This window comes from Eleutherodactylus coqui, chromosome 2, assembly GCF_035609145.1.
Source record: "Eleutherodactylus coqui strain aEleCoq1 chromosome 2, aEleCoq1.hap1, whole genome shotgun sequence".
NCBI classification, from domain to species: Eukaryota; Metazoa; Chordata; class Amphibia; order Anura; family Eleutherodactylidae; genus Eleutherodactylus; species Eleutherodactylus coqui.
Window position 1 is genome coordinate 37,985,362 of NC_089838.1, and position 18,514 is coordinate 38,003,875.

General features: G+C 41.2%; 2 protein-coding genes across 2 annotated transcripts; both read right to left on the reverse strand.

The window, feature by feature from the left end:
* Positions 1–1,605: 1,605 nt before the first annotated feature.
* Positions 1,606–4,032, reverse strand: LOC136609945 (protocadherin gamma-B4-like). Its single transcript, XM_066589224.1, has one exon. The coding sequence runs from the start codon at positions 4,030–4,032 to the stop codon at positions 1,606–1,608; it is 2,427 nt and encodes an 808-aa protein (XP_066445321.1).
* Positions 4,033–7,794: 3,762 nt separating this feature from the next.
* LOC136609946 (protocadherin gamma-B4-like) lies at positions 7,795–10,221 on the reverse strand. Its single transcript, XM_066589225.1, has one exon. It carries the CDS (start codon positions 10,219–10,221, stop codon positions 7,795–7,797), a length of 2,427 nt encoding a protein of 808 aa, XP_066445322.1.
* Between the last annotated feature and the right edge of the window lie 8,293 nt (positions 10,222–18,514).

Sequence of the window (18,514 nt, forward strand, 5' to 3'; positions counted from 1 at the left end):
GGCGAGGGGCTACATGTTGGGCTGCATCTCAAGTTTCCAGGTCCCACTATTAAGCCACAATAGCGGCAAGAGCGGGCCCCCCCCAACAATTTTTACTTCTGAAAAACCCTCATTAGCAAGGCATACCTTAGCTAAGCACCACACTACCTCCAACAAAGCACAATCACTGCCTGCATGACACTCCGCTGCCACTTCTCCTGGCTAACATGCTGCCCAACCGCCCATTTCAGTAATTGTAGCAGTCAAGACAGGCCCCAGTAACAATTCCAAAGCAGCAGTATAGGGGGGGCACAGTATTAGTTCCATTTCAGTAATAGTAGCAGTCTAGACAGGCCCCAGTAACATATCACTAGCAGCAGTATAGGGGGAGCACAGTATTAGTTCCATTTCAGTAGTAGTAGCAGTCTAGACAGGCCCAAGTAACATATCACTAGCAGCAGTATAGGGGGAGCACAGTATTAGTTCCATTTCAGTAATAGTAGCAGTCAAGACAGGCCCCAGTAACAATTCCAAAGCAGCAGTATAGGGGGAGCACAGTATTAGTTCCATTTCAGTAGTAGTAGCAGTCAAGGGTATTAATGAGCAACTACTACCCCCAGCAGACACGCAGTAAACTGAACACGGTCACAGGCAGCCCAAAGATTTTTTTTTCCAATGTTTTTTGAAAAAGCCCACTGCCTATATAGCCAGTATATCTCTTTCCCTGTACCACCATCCCTGCCTCACCAGTACTGCCCCTATACTCAGTAAAATGACTGCAGACTGAGGACGCAATGGTCTGCACGCCCGAAATACAAAAAAAAAAATGTGCAAAACTGCTAAAAGCAGCCTCAACAGTACTGCACACGGTCAGATGTGGCCCTAAGAAGGACCCTTGGGGTTCTTGAAGATGAAGATAAAAGCCTAACACTCTCCCTATAGCAGCTACAGCAGGACGGCACTTTCCCTAATGTCAGTGGCGAGCCGCGGCCGGCCCCAGTTTGGAGACTCGGGTGTCACCTGACCTCCCCAGCCACTCACTGCAGGGGGGTGGGATAGGGCTGGAACGTCACAGGAGGAAGTTGTAATGCCTTCCCTGTGTTTCTATTGGCCAGAAAACGGCGCAAACTTTTCTGGGAAGAAAATGGAAGTGACTCGAACACCGCGTGGTGCTCGTCTCGAGTAACGAGCATCTCGAGTACCCTAATACTCGAACGAGTATCAAGCTCGGACGAGTACGCTCGCTCATCTCTAGTTCCTGATTCTCATTGAGTAAGCCATGTTTTGACCGTATTTCATTAAAATGTGTTCATTAGTCTTGGAGTTGCAGCTGAATTCTCTGAGCATCCAGCGAGTGGAACACCTTGTAATTTTTACAAAATCTACCAGTTAGGGCATATTTCTTACCCTTTTCTAGCCTATAGTTCCCTTTTTCTTGCCTACACACTATCTTTAAATTTTACAAAAACACTTCAATCCTCAGTACATTGCATGTAATACAATAAGTAGTGAACTAGCAGGCGTCCAGTGAGTAGGGCACCCCATCAATTAATTCACGGAAGTATTACTAAATTATGCAAGAGTAAAAAACTATGAACAAGTATGATTTAATGAAATATCGCTGCTTCATACCTGTGCAATATTGATAGAATTCAGATCATTGCTGGAAGAATCATTCACAGCTGCAGACTCATCAGTGTCTATGAGATTCTCTGTAGGGACGTTCTGCACTGGTTTTAGGTAAGCAATTTCATTCTGCTTTGAGTCCATAGTCACACACACATCATATGAGAATGGGAAAGGCAAACTTGTATCACTGATCTCAGAAGGACATCCCAGCGTGAACTGAGGATATATATTTCTGCTATATGCTCCATAGGTTGTTGGAGTGTTAGATTTCCTGCATTTTAAAACTATGGTAATCAACACAGTTGCAATGAATAGAATTGAAATAAAACCAATGGATACAACCAGATAGAATGTTACATTGGAAGAAGTATGTAACACATTGGGTTGTCGCTTTATCTCAGGTACAATCTCTTGAAAGTTTTCAGCCACAACTAAATGAACTGAAACAGTACATGACAAAGATGGGACTCCATTATCCTTCACCAGAACCACAATCTTTTGTCTTAAGGTATCTTTGTCTGGAAGATCTCTTCCAATCCTGATCTCACCAGTATATAGACCAATGGTGAATATTGTTGGATCAGGAACTTGTAGTAAGTGATAGGAGAGCCAGGCGTTGTGTCCAGAGTCAGCGTCCACTGCAATCACTTTGGTGACTAGATAACCTTTCTCAGCAGAGTGAGGAATAAACTCAAATACTGCCGATCCCTCAGTGTCTGGTGATGGGTAGAGGATCTTAGGGGCATTATCATTCTTATCAATGATACATATCCTCACTGTGACATTACTGCTTAGAGGAGGAGATCCACTGTCTTTAGCCATCACCTGGAACTGGAATTCCCGCAACTGTTCATAGTCAAATGTTCTCTGGGCATAGAGAACTCCAGTCATTGAGTTGATGGAAACATAAGATGACACTGGAATCTCTTCTACATTGCTGTTTAGAATGCTGTAAGTGATTTTCCCATTTTCATCAATATCACTATCTGAAGCTCGGATAGTCTGTATTGATGTACCTGGTTGATTATTTTCTCCAATATACAGAATGTAGTTCATCTTCTCAAAAACCGGAGCATTGTCATTCACATCTGAGATGTTGAGGTGAAAGGTTTTGTTGGTAGACAGTGGAGGAGATCCGCTATCCATACACTGTATTGTCACATTGTAGGAAGGATTTCTTTCTCGGTCCATATTACCTGCCGTTACTAGTTTATAATAACTACTGGAGGATGGAATTAGCTGAAAAGCCAAAGTGTCTGAGATATGACAAACAACTTCACTATTCATCCCAGAGTCCGAGTCATGGACATTCAGTAATGCTATAAGAGATCCTGGTGGTGAATCTTCTGGAATTGTTGATGAGATAGATTTCATTGTCATTTCTGGAGCGTTGTCATTGACATCAATGACTTGTATTGACACCTTGCAACGTGTCACTTGACCTCCACCATCTTTTGCCACTACAGTCATTTCATAGTTTTCTGATGTTTCATAATCCAAATTGCCTAATACTTTGATGTCGCCATTTAGTGAGTCTATCGTAAATAATTGTCTTGCATTATCAGAAATATGACTAAAAGAATAAGTTATTTCAGCATTAGAGCCTTCATCTTCATCAGTTGCATTTAACTGAATTACAAGAGATCCAATCGCTGCATTTTCCTGTAACCTTATATGATATGTATCTTGACTAAACATAGGCAGGTTGTCATTAAAATCTTGAACAATGATCTTCACTGTAGCAGTGCTTGATCTCTGTGGGTTACCTCCATCCAAAGCTGTTAATATTAACTCATAGAAGCTTTGTTTCTCTCTGTCCAGGGATTTTTCTAATATAATTTCTGGGTATTTAATTCCATCTGTAGTTATTTTCTCTCCAAGCCCAAAGTTTTCATTGCCACTCAGTGTATAACTTTGTACAGAGTTGGTGCCTAAATCTGGATCTTGGGCATTTCCTAAAGCAAAGCGGGCGCCAGGTAATGTCACTTCACTGATTTCTACTTCAAAATTATTTTCTGAAAATATCGGTGCATTATCATTCACATCTTTGATTTCAATGGTGATTGTGTAAAAAGTCAAAGGACTTTCAATGACAGCTTCTAGGTTTATAAAGCAGATTGATTTAATCCCACATAATGTTTCTCTATCAAGTCTCTCTGATACCAATAAGTCTCCATTTTCAAAATTAACATTGAAATATTGTTTTTTGGCCTTTAAAATAAGCTGAAATTTTCTATCTGCCAATTCCTTTACATTTAATCCAAGATCTTTTGCCACATTCCCAATCACAGACCCTCTCTTCATTTCTTCAGGTACTGAATATTGTAGTTGACCATAGGTGTCATTGATAAATAGGAATATTAAGTAAAATACCTGATATATCTGCTCCCACTGCTTTCTTCGGTGACTTGCTGTGTGATTCATTTTCATAAAACTCTTATATAAAAGTTCCTTTGCTATAATCCACAAGAAGGGGAATATATTCCTTTAAAATGGACAATCCTTGGCAAAGATTATTCCCATAGAGCAGAGTCTTTGTGTCCTCTGGATATCTTGCAATGTTTCCCTATATCCTGTTCTGTTAGACTACAGTGAAATCAGTGGATTTTCTTTCTGGGTTGTACAAAAATTCATACACAGTCTTATAGTGCCACTCAGTGTTCTAAACTAAAAACTGCAGCTACTCTCTCTATAGCAAGCAGATTTTAGACTTAAGGTTTTATTTTGCTTTTTTTTTTTTGTTTGGTTTTCTTATAACGTTTAAATTCTTCTGATTTTAATCATTGAAAATATGACGTTTTAAAATTGTATACAGATTATAATCTTTTTGATTTCCTACAATATTTCTAATAAAGAAAACAAATAAAATACATCATAGTTCATACATATAGTATCTAACCTGTAATATTACCCCTAAACAGCCACATTCATAAATTCAACAGAGAGCAGAAAACATAATTTTTTTTTTTTTTTTAATCGGAGTTGGCCTCAATTATTTGTGATTAACTAAGAAAATTACTCCTGCTTAAAGAATCAGACATCACTACCATTCCCAGCATTGGTTATGTGATGCTTGAAACCCCCCAAAATTGCGAATGAATAATTGTTTTACAGCCAGAAATAACTAGTAAATAAAACATGAAACTTTTTAACATCTTATTGTCAGGGTACTGGGGTCTGGTACTGGTAGCCCCTAAAAGCTTACCGCAACCCCTGTCCCTACCTACTTGTCCCCCTGGGCTAGGCCCCAGGGCGACAACTGGGTGACAGTCCCTATACTCACTAAGGAAGCAGGGCAAGGGGTCAGACGTACAAACAGATACAGAGACAAAGAAACACAGAGGCAAGTCAGGAAGTACGGGACAGCAACTTGAGAAAACACGGTACCAGGGATCAGGCGAAGGCGAAGTCGGGGTCTAAAGCAATACATAAAGATAGAGAATCAGGCCAGTGCAAAGGACGCAAGTGTAGCAGGAGATCAAACTAAAACTGGCAAATTCTGGAAGGAACAGAGGCATTTAAATGCTGTCAGAACGCCCACCCCAACAGCTGATTGGGCCGGGGAGCCTGACAGCAGCAAGTCAATCACTGAGGCACTTGCTCGGTGGAAACTCTCTCCACTAGCTGTGAGTGAGACCCAGGATGCACGCCTGGTCATCATGGTGACGGAGACGCAGGGTGGCACCCGCCGTGTCCTTAGTAACCCGACCGTGAGTAGGATTCTGGTGGCCAGGGGAGGTTACCAGAACCAGGACTCCCCTGTGCCGCAACGCTGCAGTCCAGCTAATAGAGCTGGCGGTATGGGCACAGCGCCCCCGCGAGCCGCCGGTCCTGACACTTATATCCAAATTCATCTTGTTTTTTTTTCAAAATACATATTGCATAAAAAGTTACTGATTTTATCATTTCTGTTGCTGCATTTAATTAGGTTTTTCCAGGTGAAAACCATTCATGACTTGTCCTTAGAAAAGGAAATCAGTAGCAAATCAACAAGGTTCCGCTTCTCGGGATCACCACCGATCAGCTAATGAGAAGATCCTGCAGATGGCCAGCAGGACCAAAATGCTGTCTACCTGGCAGTAATCTGGTTTGGTGTGGCAGGTCTCTCTCATGGAAGTGAATAGGAGAGTGCTATAATGCCGAACCAAGCTGCTATGTTATAAACAACATTTAGAGCATTTCAGCCATCCACAACATCTTCTGATTAGTTGAGCAGCAGGGGGATCGGGCAGCAGATCCCTGCAGATATGCTATTGATGACCAATCTTGAGGAAACGTCACCAATAGTCTTTCTCAGTAAAACCCCTCTAAAGGTCCTCCTCTTACTATTTGAGTCTTATAATACTGGTGTATTAATATATGACTGAGGAGCTTTTTGGCCTTCCCAGGCACCAGAGCTGGATGTCACTGGCACCTCTGTACACCCCAGTTCATTAGTCTTTCTACTAGTCTCATGTTTGAATCACTATTGGCACCTTCATACATTTCAAACTTTAAGGAAATTTTACAAATTGGAAACTATGAGTTTTCTGAAATTACTTGACGCTTATATCAGCGCTCGGTCAGGACTGAATTGCAAAGTATTTTCAGTATGCTAAAATTTGCAGTCATGAACTCTATATTGTTTATCGAGATCCTGAGAGCTCAATAAATATATTGGCCTCATATTATTTGTTCTGCTACTACATTATATTATATTCTTTATGACACTCAAGTTTGTCAAGTTGTTAGAGCAATCTAAAATACGAAAAGAAAAAATATTCATTTATTGCATGTTTTATGTTTCCACTTGTTTCATTATATACAGTGATTTTAGTTATTAACCACTTAAGGCCTCGTTCAGATGAGCGCTGTTTTCACGCTGCTAAGCAGCAAGAAAACAGCGCTGCTATGGGCCTGAAAAGATCGCATGAAGGCGGCTTTAAATTTTGTGAAGTGGCCCATTCACACGATCTGAGGCGCGTGCTGCATGTCTTCAAGGCTCCCATTGGAGCCTATGGAAAATACGCAGCAATGACAGGACAACCATCTTTGCTCAGACCTCGGAGCCAACATGCAAGTTCGCATTCACACGTCCTATCTTTGTTAGACGCACTGATTCAGCGCGTCTAACAATCTGGCACGTGAGCGTTTTTTTGGAACCTATTGGTTTCTATAGAAGCACGTTTTCCTTCCTGCTTTTAAAAAATCCTATCTCTTTTATTTACCCATCGACGCAGCTGCATGAGGGCTTTATTTTGGCAGGCCAAGTTGTATTTCTTAATGGCACTACTTAATGTACCACATAATGTACTGAAAAACTTTTAAAAAGCTGTAAGTCGAGTGAAATGGAAAAAAAATAAAATTCTGCTATTTTAGAGTGCCCCTTGTTTGTACGGCATACACACTGCAGCAAAGATTACATGATAATTTTATTCTATGAGTCAGTATGATTACTATGATACAAAACTTATTTAGCTTTTTTTTGCTGTATTAATTTAATTTTTTTTCAAAGACATTTAATTTTTTTAAAGTATTTTCTGTCGCCATCTTCTGACAGCCCTAACTTTTTTATTTTTCCATCAACATAATTATGCGAGGGCTCATTTTATGTTGGAAACTCTGTAGTTTCTGTTGATACAATTTTGGAATACATACGGCTTTTTTATTGCATTTTATTGCATTTTTATTGGAGATGATGGGGACCAAAAATGCGCATTTCTGGTGTTATTTTTTTTTTCTGATGACGTTCACCAGGCAAGAATGTTACCAGGCATACTAACCAGAACATGCAGCAATGAGGAGTGTTGGATTCAGGCATGCTTTAGCATAAATGGGGAACAATTCTAGCACATGTTAAGAGGGGTTCCCGATTCTCATTGAGTAAGGTATGTTTTGACCAAATATCATTACAATTAGTTCATTAGTCTTGGAGTTATAGCGGAATTCTCTGGGCATCCAGCCATTGAGACGCCTTGTAATTTGTATAAAAAACCCCAATATATTTCTTAACATTCTGTGGCCTATAGTTCCTTTTAACTTTCCTACTCTGTAAATTTTGCAAAAACTGCTTGTAATGCAGTAATTAGTGATCTAGCAGATGTCTAGTAAGTAGGACACCCTATATTTGAATTCTTGTAAGTATTACTAAAATTATGCAAAAGTGGGAAGCTATGAATAAGTATGATTTAATGAAATATCGCTGTTTCATACCTGTGCAATATTGATAGGATTCAGATCATTGCTGGAAGAACCATTCACAGCTGTAGTTTCATCAGTGTCTATGAGGTTCTCTGTAGGGACGTTCTGCACTGGTTTCAGATAAGCAATTTCATTCTGCTTTGAGTCCAGAGTCACACACACATCATATGAGAATGGGAAAGGTAAACTTGTATCACTGATCTCTGAAGGACATCCCAGGGTGAATTGAGGATATACATTTCTGCTATATGCTCCATAGGTTGTTGGAGAATTAGATTTCCTGCATTTCAAAACTACGGTAATCAACACTGTTGCAATGAATAGAATTGAAATAAAACCTATGGATACAACCAGATAGAATGTTACATTGGAAGAAGTATGTAACACATTGGGTTGTCGCTTTATCTCTGGAACAATCTCTTGAAAGTTTTCAGCCACAACTAAATGAACTGAAACGGTACATGACAAAGATGGGACTCCATTATCCTTCACCAGAACCACAATTTTTTGTCTTAAGGTATCTCTGTCTGGAAGATCTCTTCCAATCCTGATTTCACCAGTATATAGACCAATGGTGAATATTGTTGGATCAGGAACTTGTAGTAAGTGATAGGAGAGCCAGGCGTTGTGTCCAGAGTCAGCGTCCACTGCAATCACTTTGGTGACTAGATAACCTTTCTCAGCAGAGTGAGGAATAAACTCAAATAAAGCCGATCCCTCAGTGTCTGGTGATGGGTAGAGGATCTTAGGGACATTATCATTCTTATCAATGATACATATCCTCACTGTGACATTACTGCTTAGAGGAGGAGATCCACTATCTTTAGCCATCACCTGGAACTGAAATTCCCGCAACTGTTCATAGTCAAATGATCTCTGGGCAAAGAGAACTCCAGTCATTGAGTTGATGGAAATATAAGATGACACTGGAATCTCTTCTACGTTGCTGTTTAGAATGCTGTAAGTAATTTTCCCATTTTCATCACAATCACTGTCTGAGGCATGGACAGTGTATATTGATGTACCTGGTTGATTATTTTCTCCAATATACACAATGTAGTTCATCTGCTCAAAATCTGGAGCGTTATCGTTTACATCTGAGATGTTGAGGTGAAAGGTTTTGTTGGTAGACAATGGAGGAGATCCGCTATCCATACACTGTATTGTAACATTGTAGGAAGGATTTCTTTCTCGGTCCATGGTACCTGCAGTTACTAGTTTATAATAACTACTAGAGGATGGAATAAGCTGAAAAGCCAAAGTGTCTGAGATATGACAAATAACTTCACTATTCACCCCAGAGTCCAAGTCACGGACATTCAGTAATGCTATGACAGTCCCTGGTGGTGAATCTTCTGGAATTGTTGATGAGATAGATTTCATTGTCATTTCTGGAGCGTTGTCATTGACATCAATGACTTGAATTGACACCTTGCAATGTGTCACATGGCCTCCACCATCTTTTGCCACTACAGTCATTTCATAGGTATCTGATGTTTCATAATCCAACTTTCCTAATACTTTGATCTCCCCATTTAATGAGTCTATAGTAAATAATTGGAGTTCATTATCAGAAATATGACTAAAAGAATAAGTTATTTGAGCATTAGAGCCTTCATCTTCATCAGTTGCATTTAACTGAATTATAAGTGATCCAATAGCTGCATTTTCCTGTAACCTTATGTGATATGTGTCTTGATTAAACATAGGCAGGTTATCATTAAAATCTTGAACAATGATCTTCACTGTAGCAGTGCTTGATTTCTGTGGGTTACCTCCATCCAAAGCTGTTAATATTAACTCATAGAAGCTTTGTTTCTCTCTGTCCAGTGATTTTTCTAGTATAATTTCTGGGTATTTAATTCCATCTGTTGTTATTTTCTCTCCAAGGCCAAAGTTTTCATTGCCACTCAGTGTATAACTTTGTACAGAGTTGGTGCTTAAGTCTGGATCTCTAGCATTTCCTAAAGCAAAGCGGGCGCCAGGTAATGTCACTTCACTGATTTCTACTTCAAAATTATTTTCTGAAAATATCGGTGCATTATCATTCACATCTTTGATTTCAACGGTGATTGTGTAAAAATTCAAAGGATTTTCAATGACAGCTTCTAGGTTTATAAAGCAGATTGATTTAATCCCACATAATGTTTCTCTGTCAATTCTCTCTGATACCAATAAGTCTCCATTTTCAAAATTAACATTGAAATATTGTTTTTTTGCTGTTGAAATAAGCTGAAATTTCCTATCTGCCAATTCCTTTACATTTAATCCAAGATCTTTTGCCACATTCCCAATCACAGACCCTCTCTTCATTTCTTCAGGTACTGAATATTGTAGTTGACCATAGGTATCATTGATAAAGAGTAAAATTAAGTAAAATACCTGATATATCTGCTCCCACTGCTTTCTTCGGTGACTTGCTGTGTGATCCATTTTCATAAAACTCTTATATAAAAGTTCTTTTGCTATAATCCACAAGAAGGGGAATATATTCCTTTAAAATGGACAATCCTTGGCAAAGATTATTCCCATAGAGCAGAGTCTTTGTGTCCTCTAGATATCTTGCAATGTTTCCCTATATCCTGTTCTGTTAGACTACAATGAAATCAGTGGATTTTCATTCTAGGTTGTACAAAAATTCATACACAGTCTTATAGTGCCACTCAGTGTTCTGAACTGAAAACTGCAGCTACTCTCTCTATAGCAAGCAGATTTTCAGACATTATGACTTAAGGTTTCATTTTGCATTCCTTTTTATTTGGTTTTCTTATAACGTTTGAATTCTTTTAATTTTAACCGTTTTAAGAATTGTAAATATGATGTTTTAAGATTGTATGCAGATTATAATCTTTTTGATTTCTTACAATATTTCTAATAAAAAAAACAAAATCCATCATAGTTCATACAAATAGCATATAGTAAAACATTTGTTTTTGTCTACTAAGCCATAGATTGCATCACTTATAAATGTATAATGTACATGCTTTACCTTATAAAAGCTGCCCAGGTACATTACATAGATTATGAGATAACATCTATCAAAAGTGTCTAGAAAGAAAACTTTCTTTGTTGCCTCTAGTAACCAATTAGAACTCAGGTTTAATTTCTGAAACTGCTCTGATATAATGAAAACTGTTCTGTGAATAGTTGGTAAGGGCAACAAATTTTAGTTTTAGACAGTTGTGATGATTTAGCCCCAGTATCTAACCTGTAATATTACCCCTAAATAGCCACATTCATAAATTCAAGTAACAGAGAGCAGAAAACACAATTTACTTTTATTGAATCAGAGTTGGCCTCAATTTATTTGTGATTAACTAAGAAAATTACTCTTGCTTAAAGAATCAGACATCACTACCAGTCCTAGGATTGGTTATGTGATGCTTGAAACCCCCCATAATAGCAAATGAATAATTGTTTTACTGCCAAAAATAACTAGTAAATAAAAGATGAAGATTTTTAACATCTTATATGCAAACTCATCTTGTGTTTACCAAATACAGTACATATTACATTAAAAGTTACTGATTTTATAATTTCTGTTGCTGTATTTAATTAGGTTTTTCCAGGTGAAAACCATTCATGACTTGTCCTTAGGAGAGGAAATCAATAGCAAATCAACAAGGTTTCACTTCTTGAGAAATCCGCCGATCAGCTAATGAAAAGATCCTGCAGATGGCCAGCAGGTCCAAAATGTTGTCTACTTGGCAGTAATCTGGTTTGGTATGGCAGGTCTCTCTCATTGAAGTAAATAGGAGAGTGCTATAATGCCGAACCAAGCTGCTATGATATGAACAACATTTAGAGCATTTCAGCCATCCACAACATCTTCTGATTAGTTGAGCAGCGGGGGGACCGGGCAGCAGATCCCTGCAGATATGCTATTGATGACGAATCTTGAGGAAATGTCACCAATAGTCTTTCTCTGTAAAACCCCTCTAAAGGTCCTCCACTTACTATTTGAGTCTTATAATACTTGTGTATTAATATATGACTGAGGAGCTTTTTGGCCTTCCCAGAACCAGAGCTGGATGTCACTGCTGCCTCTGTACACCCCAGTGTTTATCTGTCAGCTAGTCTCATGTTTGAATCACTATTGGCACCTTCATACATTTCAAAATTTAAGGAAATTTCACAAATTGGAAACCATACTGAGAAGGTACAGGTCCATAATAAATAAAGAATCTGTCTCAAAATGGCCGCTAGATACAAAAGGGAGCATTATAAAATGTAAATATCACAGAAAAGACCACAAGTCCTATACCAGCTGCACAAACAGAGGGTCCAAGTGGCATTATTTCAAGAGAGACGTCCCTGCCATACGAGATAGGTACTACTCGCATTGGTTCCACAGCGCCAACCCCGACAGCCGGTCGGGTGGGGTCTCCATCGCGATACATAGAACCCTAGCTCACCACCTCATAGAAACTAAAATAGATCCTGGGGGACGATATGTCCTCATTAAAGTGAAAATAGGAACTACTAAAATCACAATCGTAAACTGGTATGCACCAAACCAACAGCAGGCAGTAGCTACCCAAACCTTCTTAAAAGTAGTGGCGGAGTTTGCAGAGGGAGTCGTTGTAGCCGGAGGGGACTACAACATGACCTTAAATCCAGACATAGATTCCTCAGCGGGCAGGGGCAATGTCCCTCTCGGGCAACTACGGACCCTCAAAAATGCAATGCACTTCAACTGGTGGATGTATGCCGCATCCTACACCCACAAGATAAGGATTACACCTTCTTTTCACACCCACATAATTCTTACAGTCGCATAGACTACTTTCTTCTGGGACACCATGCCCTGTCGTGGCAGCCTGAGGCCACAATAGGGGATATGGTGTGGTCGGACCACGCTCCTATATTCCTGACCCTAACCTTACCAGATCAAATAGTTCGCCAGTGGACGTGGAGGTTGAATGACAACCTCCTGAAAGATAGCGTATGTGAATCGGAAGTTAAAGAACAGATAGAGACGTTTCTTGTGACGCATGCCGCAGACACCACTTCGGCTCCTATTCAGTGGGAGGCACTGAAGTGCGTCCTGAGGGGCACCCTAATAAAACATGGCTCTCGGCTCAAAAAAGAAAGAGCCATTACGACAAACTCCTGAAACAGATCCACACCCCAGTGTCGGCACATAAAATAACTCTCTCACCGGATATCCTGGCGGATCTGGCCCGGGTCAGGAAAGAGCTAAAATCAAAACTAGACCAGGCATATACCCACGTAAGAAACCAATACAAACGCTTTCAATATGAATACTCCAACAAAACGGGCAAACCCCTGTCCCGTCTGATCCACCTGAGAGCTGCACAGACATTCATTCCACAAATCAAAAACGCGACTGGCACCGATACATATAACCCTACGGAAATCCTGGATATATTCCAGAAATACTATTCCCAACTCTACAATCTTAAGGGACAATTCGCTGACATGAATCCAACTTTATTAAAAGACCGAATTTCCAAATATGTAGCAGAGATGGCTCTACCGGTAATAAGCTCCAACTTCAGAGACGCGTTGGAAGGGGATATCACGGTAGACGAGATAGAGGAGGTTATCAAAAGTACCCCCGCAGGGAAATGCCCAGGGCCCGACGGCTTCACCCCCGCCTTCTACAAGTGTCTTAAACAGCAGCTTGCCCCTTTTCTAGCCAGGACTTTCTCCGCGGTCTCTCAGGAGTCCCCCTTTCCGCAACAGGCCCTTGAGGCACACATAAGCATAATCCCAAAACTGGGAAAGGACCCCACACTTTCCACTAACTATAGACCGATCTCACTGATCAACGTGGACATAAAAATCTATGCGAAGGTCCTGGCCAACAGGCTTTCTCCGCATCTCCTGAACATTATACACACAGACCAGGTGGGCTTCGTCAGAGGGAGAGAAGCCAGAGACAATGTAATAAAAACCCTGCCTCTTGTGGCTAAGGCTCGAGATGGCGCTAATCCAATGTGTTTGTTGTCGGTAGATGCGGAGAAGGCCTTTGATAGGGTTCGCTGGGAATTTCTGGAGGCAGCCCTCAAGCAGATAGGGTTGGGTCCTAAATTTTTGTCCAGAACACTTGCTCTATACACCTGCCCCACGGCCAGGGTTAGGATAAATGGCACACTATCCTCCCCCATCCACATCAGGAACGGCACCAGGCAGGGCTGCCCCCTGTCCCCCCTGCTGTACGTCTTAGTGATGGAGCATCTAGCGACGGCAATCAGAAATAACCAGAACATCAGCAGACTGACAGTGAGGGGGACCTAGTATAAAGCTGCTTTATATGCTGACGACGTACTGCTATATATCACACAACCACGCATCACCCTGCCCTCCCTCATTGAAGAATTTGAAAAATTTGGCAACTTATCCAACTTTAAAATTAATTACAGCAAAACTGAAGCCCTAAATATATCCTTGGGCCCAGAAACAAAAAAACATATAACAGAACACTTTCCCTTTAAGTGGCAGCAGGAGGCAATAAAATATTTGGGAATGCACATTCCATCGGACCACTCTAAACTATTCCCCATGAACTACTCGACCCTACTGGACCGCACCCTAAAAGACCTCTCCACCTATGCCACCAGAGTCTTGTCATGGTTCGGGAGGATACATACCATTAAAATGGATGTCCTACCCCGATTCCTATACATTTTTCAAACCATCCCTATAACGGTACCCCAAACATTTTTTAACAAGCTAAAATCTGCACTGATCAGATTCGTCTGGGGAGGAGGGGGGGGGGGGGGGTAGAGACCACGAGTTAGCATGCGCACGTTATCGTATCCCAAATCACAAGGAGGAACTAGTTTACCCGATTTTAAAAACTATCACACGGCGGCGATTCTTACGCACCTGCTAGACTGGCATTACCACACCAACAACAAACAATGGATAGCATTGGAGCAAACAGATTGTACAGTCCCTCTGAGGCTACTCCCATGGGTGAAAAAAGGGGATAGGGCACAATCTGTAGGTTCAAACTACTTCCTAAGGGGTACACTTAGATTATGGGATGCACAAATACGTCAACAGATATTGTCCAGAGAAAATAGCCCTTTGACACCATTATTTAATAACCCAGCTTTCCCACCAGGGAGGGAGCGAGAACGCTTTTTGGGTTGGGAGAATTGGGAGGACACTAGGGTCCAGCAGGTCCTGGGTGGACAACCAATCCCTTCTATGCAGGAACTTAAACACTGATTTGGAGATATCCACATCTCCTGGCTTGAGTATTTTCAGTTACGCTCCTTCCTTGTGCCTTGGGAGGGAAGCGACACCCCGGGTGTGGAATTGACAGCCTTCGAAGAGGTTGTTTGAGCTGCGCCCGCCCCCAACCCCCAGAGCACGTGCTGTCACAAATATATGGCCTACTGATGCAAGAGATTAGTCGCACTAGCCCGGGCTTCAAGTGGCCTTGGGAGCAGGAAATAGGAGAGGAAATCACACAGAGCAACTGGCAAAAATCATTTATCTTCACACACAAATTAACCATGGCATGTGCTGCTCAAGAGAAAGGGTACAAGGTGCTTGCTAGATGGTACAGATACCCAACGCGACTACACGCGATATTCCCCTCGGTGTCGGACATGTGTTGGCGCTGTGGGACTGATAGAGGCACCCTACTACATGTCTGGTGGGGTTGCGATAAATTATGGCCTTTCTGGAACAGGGTGTTTGCCACATATAACTCAATGTGCAGAAAATCGATTAGCAATACGCCGCAGATAGCCCTCCTCTCCATTCTGCCGGGCCCCATTAGTGCGCAAAAGGGAGACCTGCTCCGCTTTTGCATTGCAGCAGCCAGAGCAGTCATCCCTCACCACTGGCGAACCACACAAGTTCCCTCAATGAGAGAATGGCAGCAAGAAATGACATACCTTAACCAGATGGAGGAGCTATGTGCGGAGCACTCGCGAGAGCCCGAAAAACAAAAGGAAAAATATAGAAAGACCTGGCAGCCCTGGATCATGTTTGAGTCTTCAACAGAGTTTACAGTCTGTTTTACTAGACTCATCCACGAGCCCTGAAGGGGACACAGGCCCTTTGGAGGTGGGGACCGAAAATAAGATGCTCAAGGTGTCCCCCGTTTCCCTAATTGTACATACCCCCCCCCTTCCTTTTTTTTTTCGTTTTGTTTTGTTTTGTTCGTGTACATGTGCGTGTTATTGTCGAAGTGTCTTGTTGTTCTGACATATCTGTTCAACCCGTTCAGACGGCTTCTATATCGTTTCCCTCTTCTCTTCTTTCCTTCTTCTCTCTTCCTTTTTTCTCTTTCCACTTCTCTCCTTCTAAAGAAAAGGTTTTCCACTAGATAATTCGTAACACTCACTATGACGCAGACCCCACCTCTATGTTCAGTCAGTTATGCGGTGATATAGTAAAAGAATAGTTGATTGGGGGAAGGTGGTCTGGGGATCAACCATGGGCTAAACGAATTGACTGTTATATTTCTATTGTTCACAAGAAGACGTGCCTATTTGTTATACAATGTGAATTGAAGGCCCTGCGAGACCTTTTTCTATTCTATTGCTTTTTTGTGTTCTTTCCTACTTGTACTGCTATTTTCTAATGGTTGTAAAATATTTTGGAAAATCTAATAAAAAGAGATTAAACATAAAATGTAAATAAGCTTGTGCGTGGTAAAACAATAATTCAAAGCAGAAATAAGTTTAGAGCAGGAGGTACGGTACAGTGTCTCATGACATCTGTTTTTATCTTGTCCGAGAAAAAAACAAGTCTGGGTGCCAGATGTACAACGGTTATCAGAAAAAGGCTCCCCCACGCCTCCATTCGGAGATTTGGACAAAAGAACTGACTGTGCTAACAAGATACTACGGCCAATTGAATCCTAAGCGAAGCTCCAGACACGCCGGATAAACAGATATTTTAAAGGACATTTCATAGACTCTCACGCTATGCCGATTGCTGAACAATGCATGATTCATAATGTTTGTCTAACCCAATGAGATTAACGCTGTGACTAATAACCCATGTATACAGTTAATAAATGCTCAGAGTATGCCTGCCTTATGCAGAGTGAGCTGTATACTTGCCGTGGCTCCACTCTACGTATCTGAGGAAACTGATAACTGTCTTTGAGTCTAGTTCTTGGTTTCCCTGGTGCACCCAGGTACGGACTAATTTGGAGCTCAAGACCTGAAAGGTTATGTGACCGGGCAGCGGTCCTTAACAATTGGCGTAGTCGGCAGGATCTTTATCAGTCGGGACTATTAACAGACATCGGACAGTGACGTTGGACGAGGAATTCTTATATCTATTGTGCCAGAATGGAGGCCTGATCACCCTCCCTCACACAGCCCGGTAAGTGTCATATTTATAATATGATGTCTACCGTTGGTCTGTTCTGGCACAGTTGATTGTTGGTCTTTCTGGTCAGTCAGGTGTCTGATGTCCTGTTGTTAAGTCACTGCTGATAGAGAAGTGTACCCCAGGTCTTGAGTGTTTAATATATTACTAACTACTAACTGGACAGGAGTGTTGTTAAATCACCTGTACGCAGTGCCATCAGACGTGACGGTAGGTCCTGTCGGGCTGAGGTCGACCGTCCTAGGTATATGGGGTTTTGAGAATATCCTAGTCCTTCTGGATGATGGGGTTGTGAGAATATCCTAGTCCTTTTGGATGTCCCGTATGCAGCGCTGTTAGATAAGTCTGGCCAGTAGTCATATTGGTACTAGGTGGACGTAGCAATAGTTCCTGTTCGGGCTAGTGACGGTTGCCTCAGGTATAAGTGAGTTGCAAGTACTGTTAATTAGGCCATAGTGATACATGTTCAAATTTATTTTTTTTTAGAGAAAAAGACTGTAGATGATGGTCTTTGGATCCTGTCCAGTTGGTAGTATGTAGGGAAGGAAAAGTGTGTTAGCTGATAATGAAGGAATTTTGGTGAATAAACGATTGCTCAAGTTTGCAGAGAAAAATGTTTCAGTAAGTGACGGAAAGTTGAAGTCAGTTTCAAGATGGCTTTTGTTCATATGTTTTGAGTTGAAGACAAAGGAAGGCCAGCCCTTCTTCACCATCTAAGGGCACCGCCCTGGCTGTGTCATGGATGATGTTTTTCTCCCTTTTGCCCTGCCCCTAGATAGCCGTGTTGTTATTGGGGCCAATACCAGTTGGTATATCTTGATAGGTGTCTAGTATGTAGTATTCCTGGACCCTTCGGTGGCCCTTTCAGTGCCAGTCATGGCCCAGCAGCCATTTTAGCATCTGTTGCAACAATACCTTCAGTTACCGCTCAGACGTCATCTTAGCTCTGCAGCAGAAATGAGCTAGTTTCTCATCTCCCATCTATGTATGTTTTTACCTGGCATACCAATTCTTTGCACTGCAATGATGAGTGCCTTTCCTGAATTTCTGTTCTGCAGTCTGTGTTTAGCACCCCCATCCCAAGTAGGTTTGTGCTTAAAATTGCCCACAAATGTAGTTGTCGCAAGAAGGAACATGGGGCAAGTTCATGCAGAATCTGTGAACAACTATGTGACAATTAACCACCGTACTGTTTGTCCTGTATATTTTAATGTCCTAACATTGTGTCATTGCTGTACGTGTTGTCCATTCCTCATAAGTCAGATACTGCTGAGGAAAAAAGGTCACTATAGGTGCGAGGATCGCAGACGGCAGTAGAAAAGCTTACAGAAGGAAGGAGAGGGTCAATACGTGATTATATATATGTATATATATATATATATATATATATATATAT

Bases quoted from the DNA above. Each gene is read 5' to 3' on its own strand.
- LOC136609945 (XM_066589224.1), bottom strand. From the start codon at position 4,032: ATGAATCACACAGCAAGTCACCGAAGAAAGCAGTGGGAGCAGATATAT.
- LOC136609946 (XM_066589225.1), bottom strand. From the start codon at position 10,221: ATGGATCACACAGCAAGTCACCGAAGAAAGCAGTGGGAGCAGATATAT.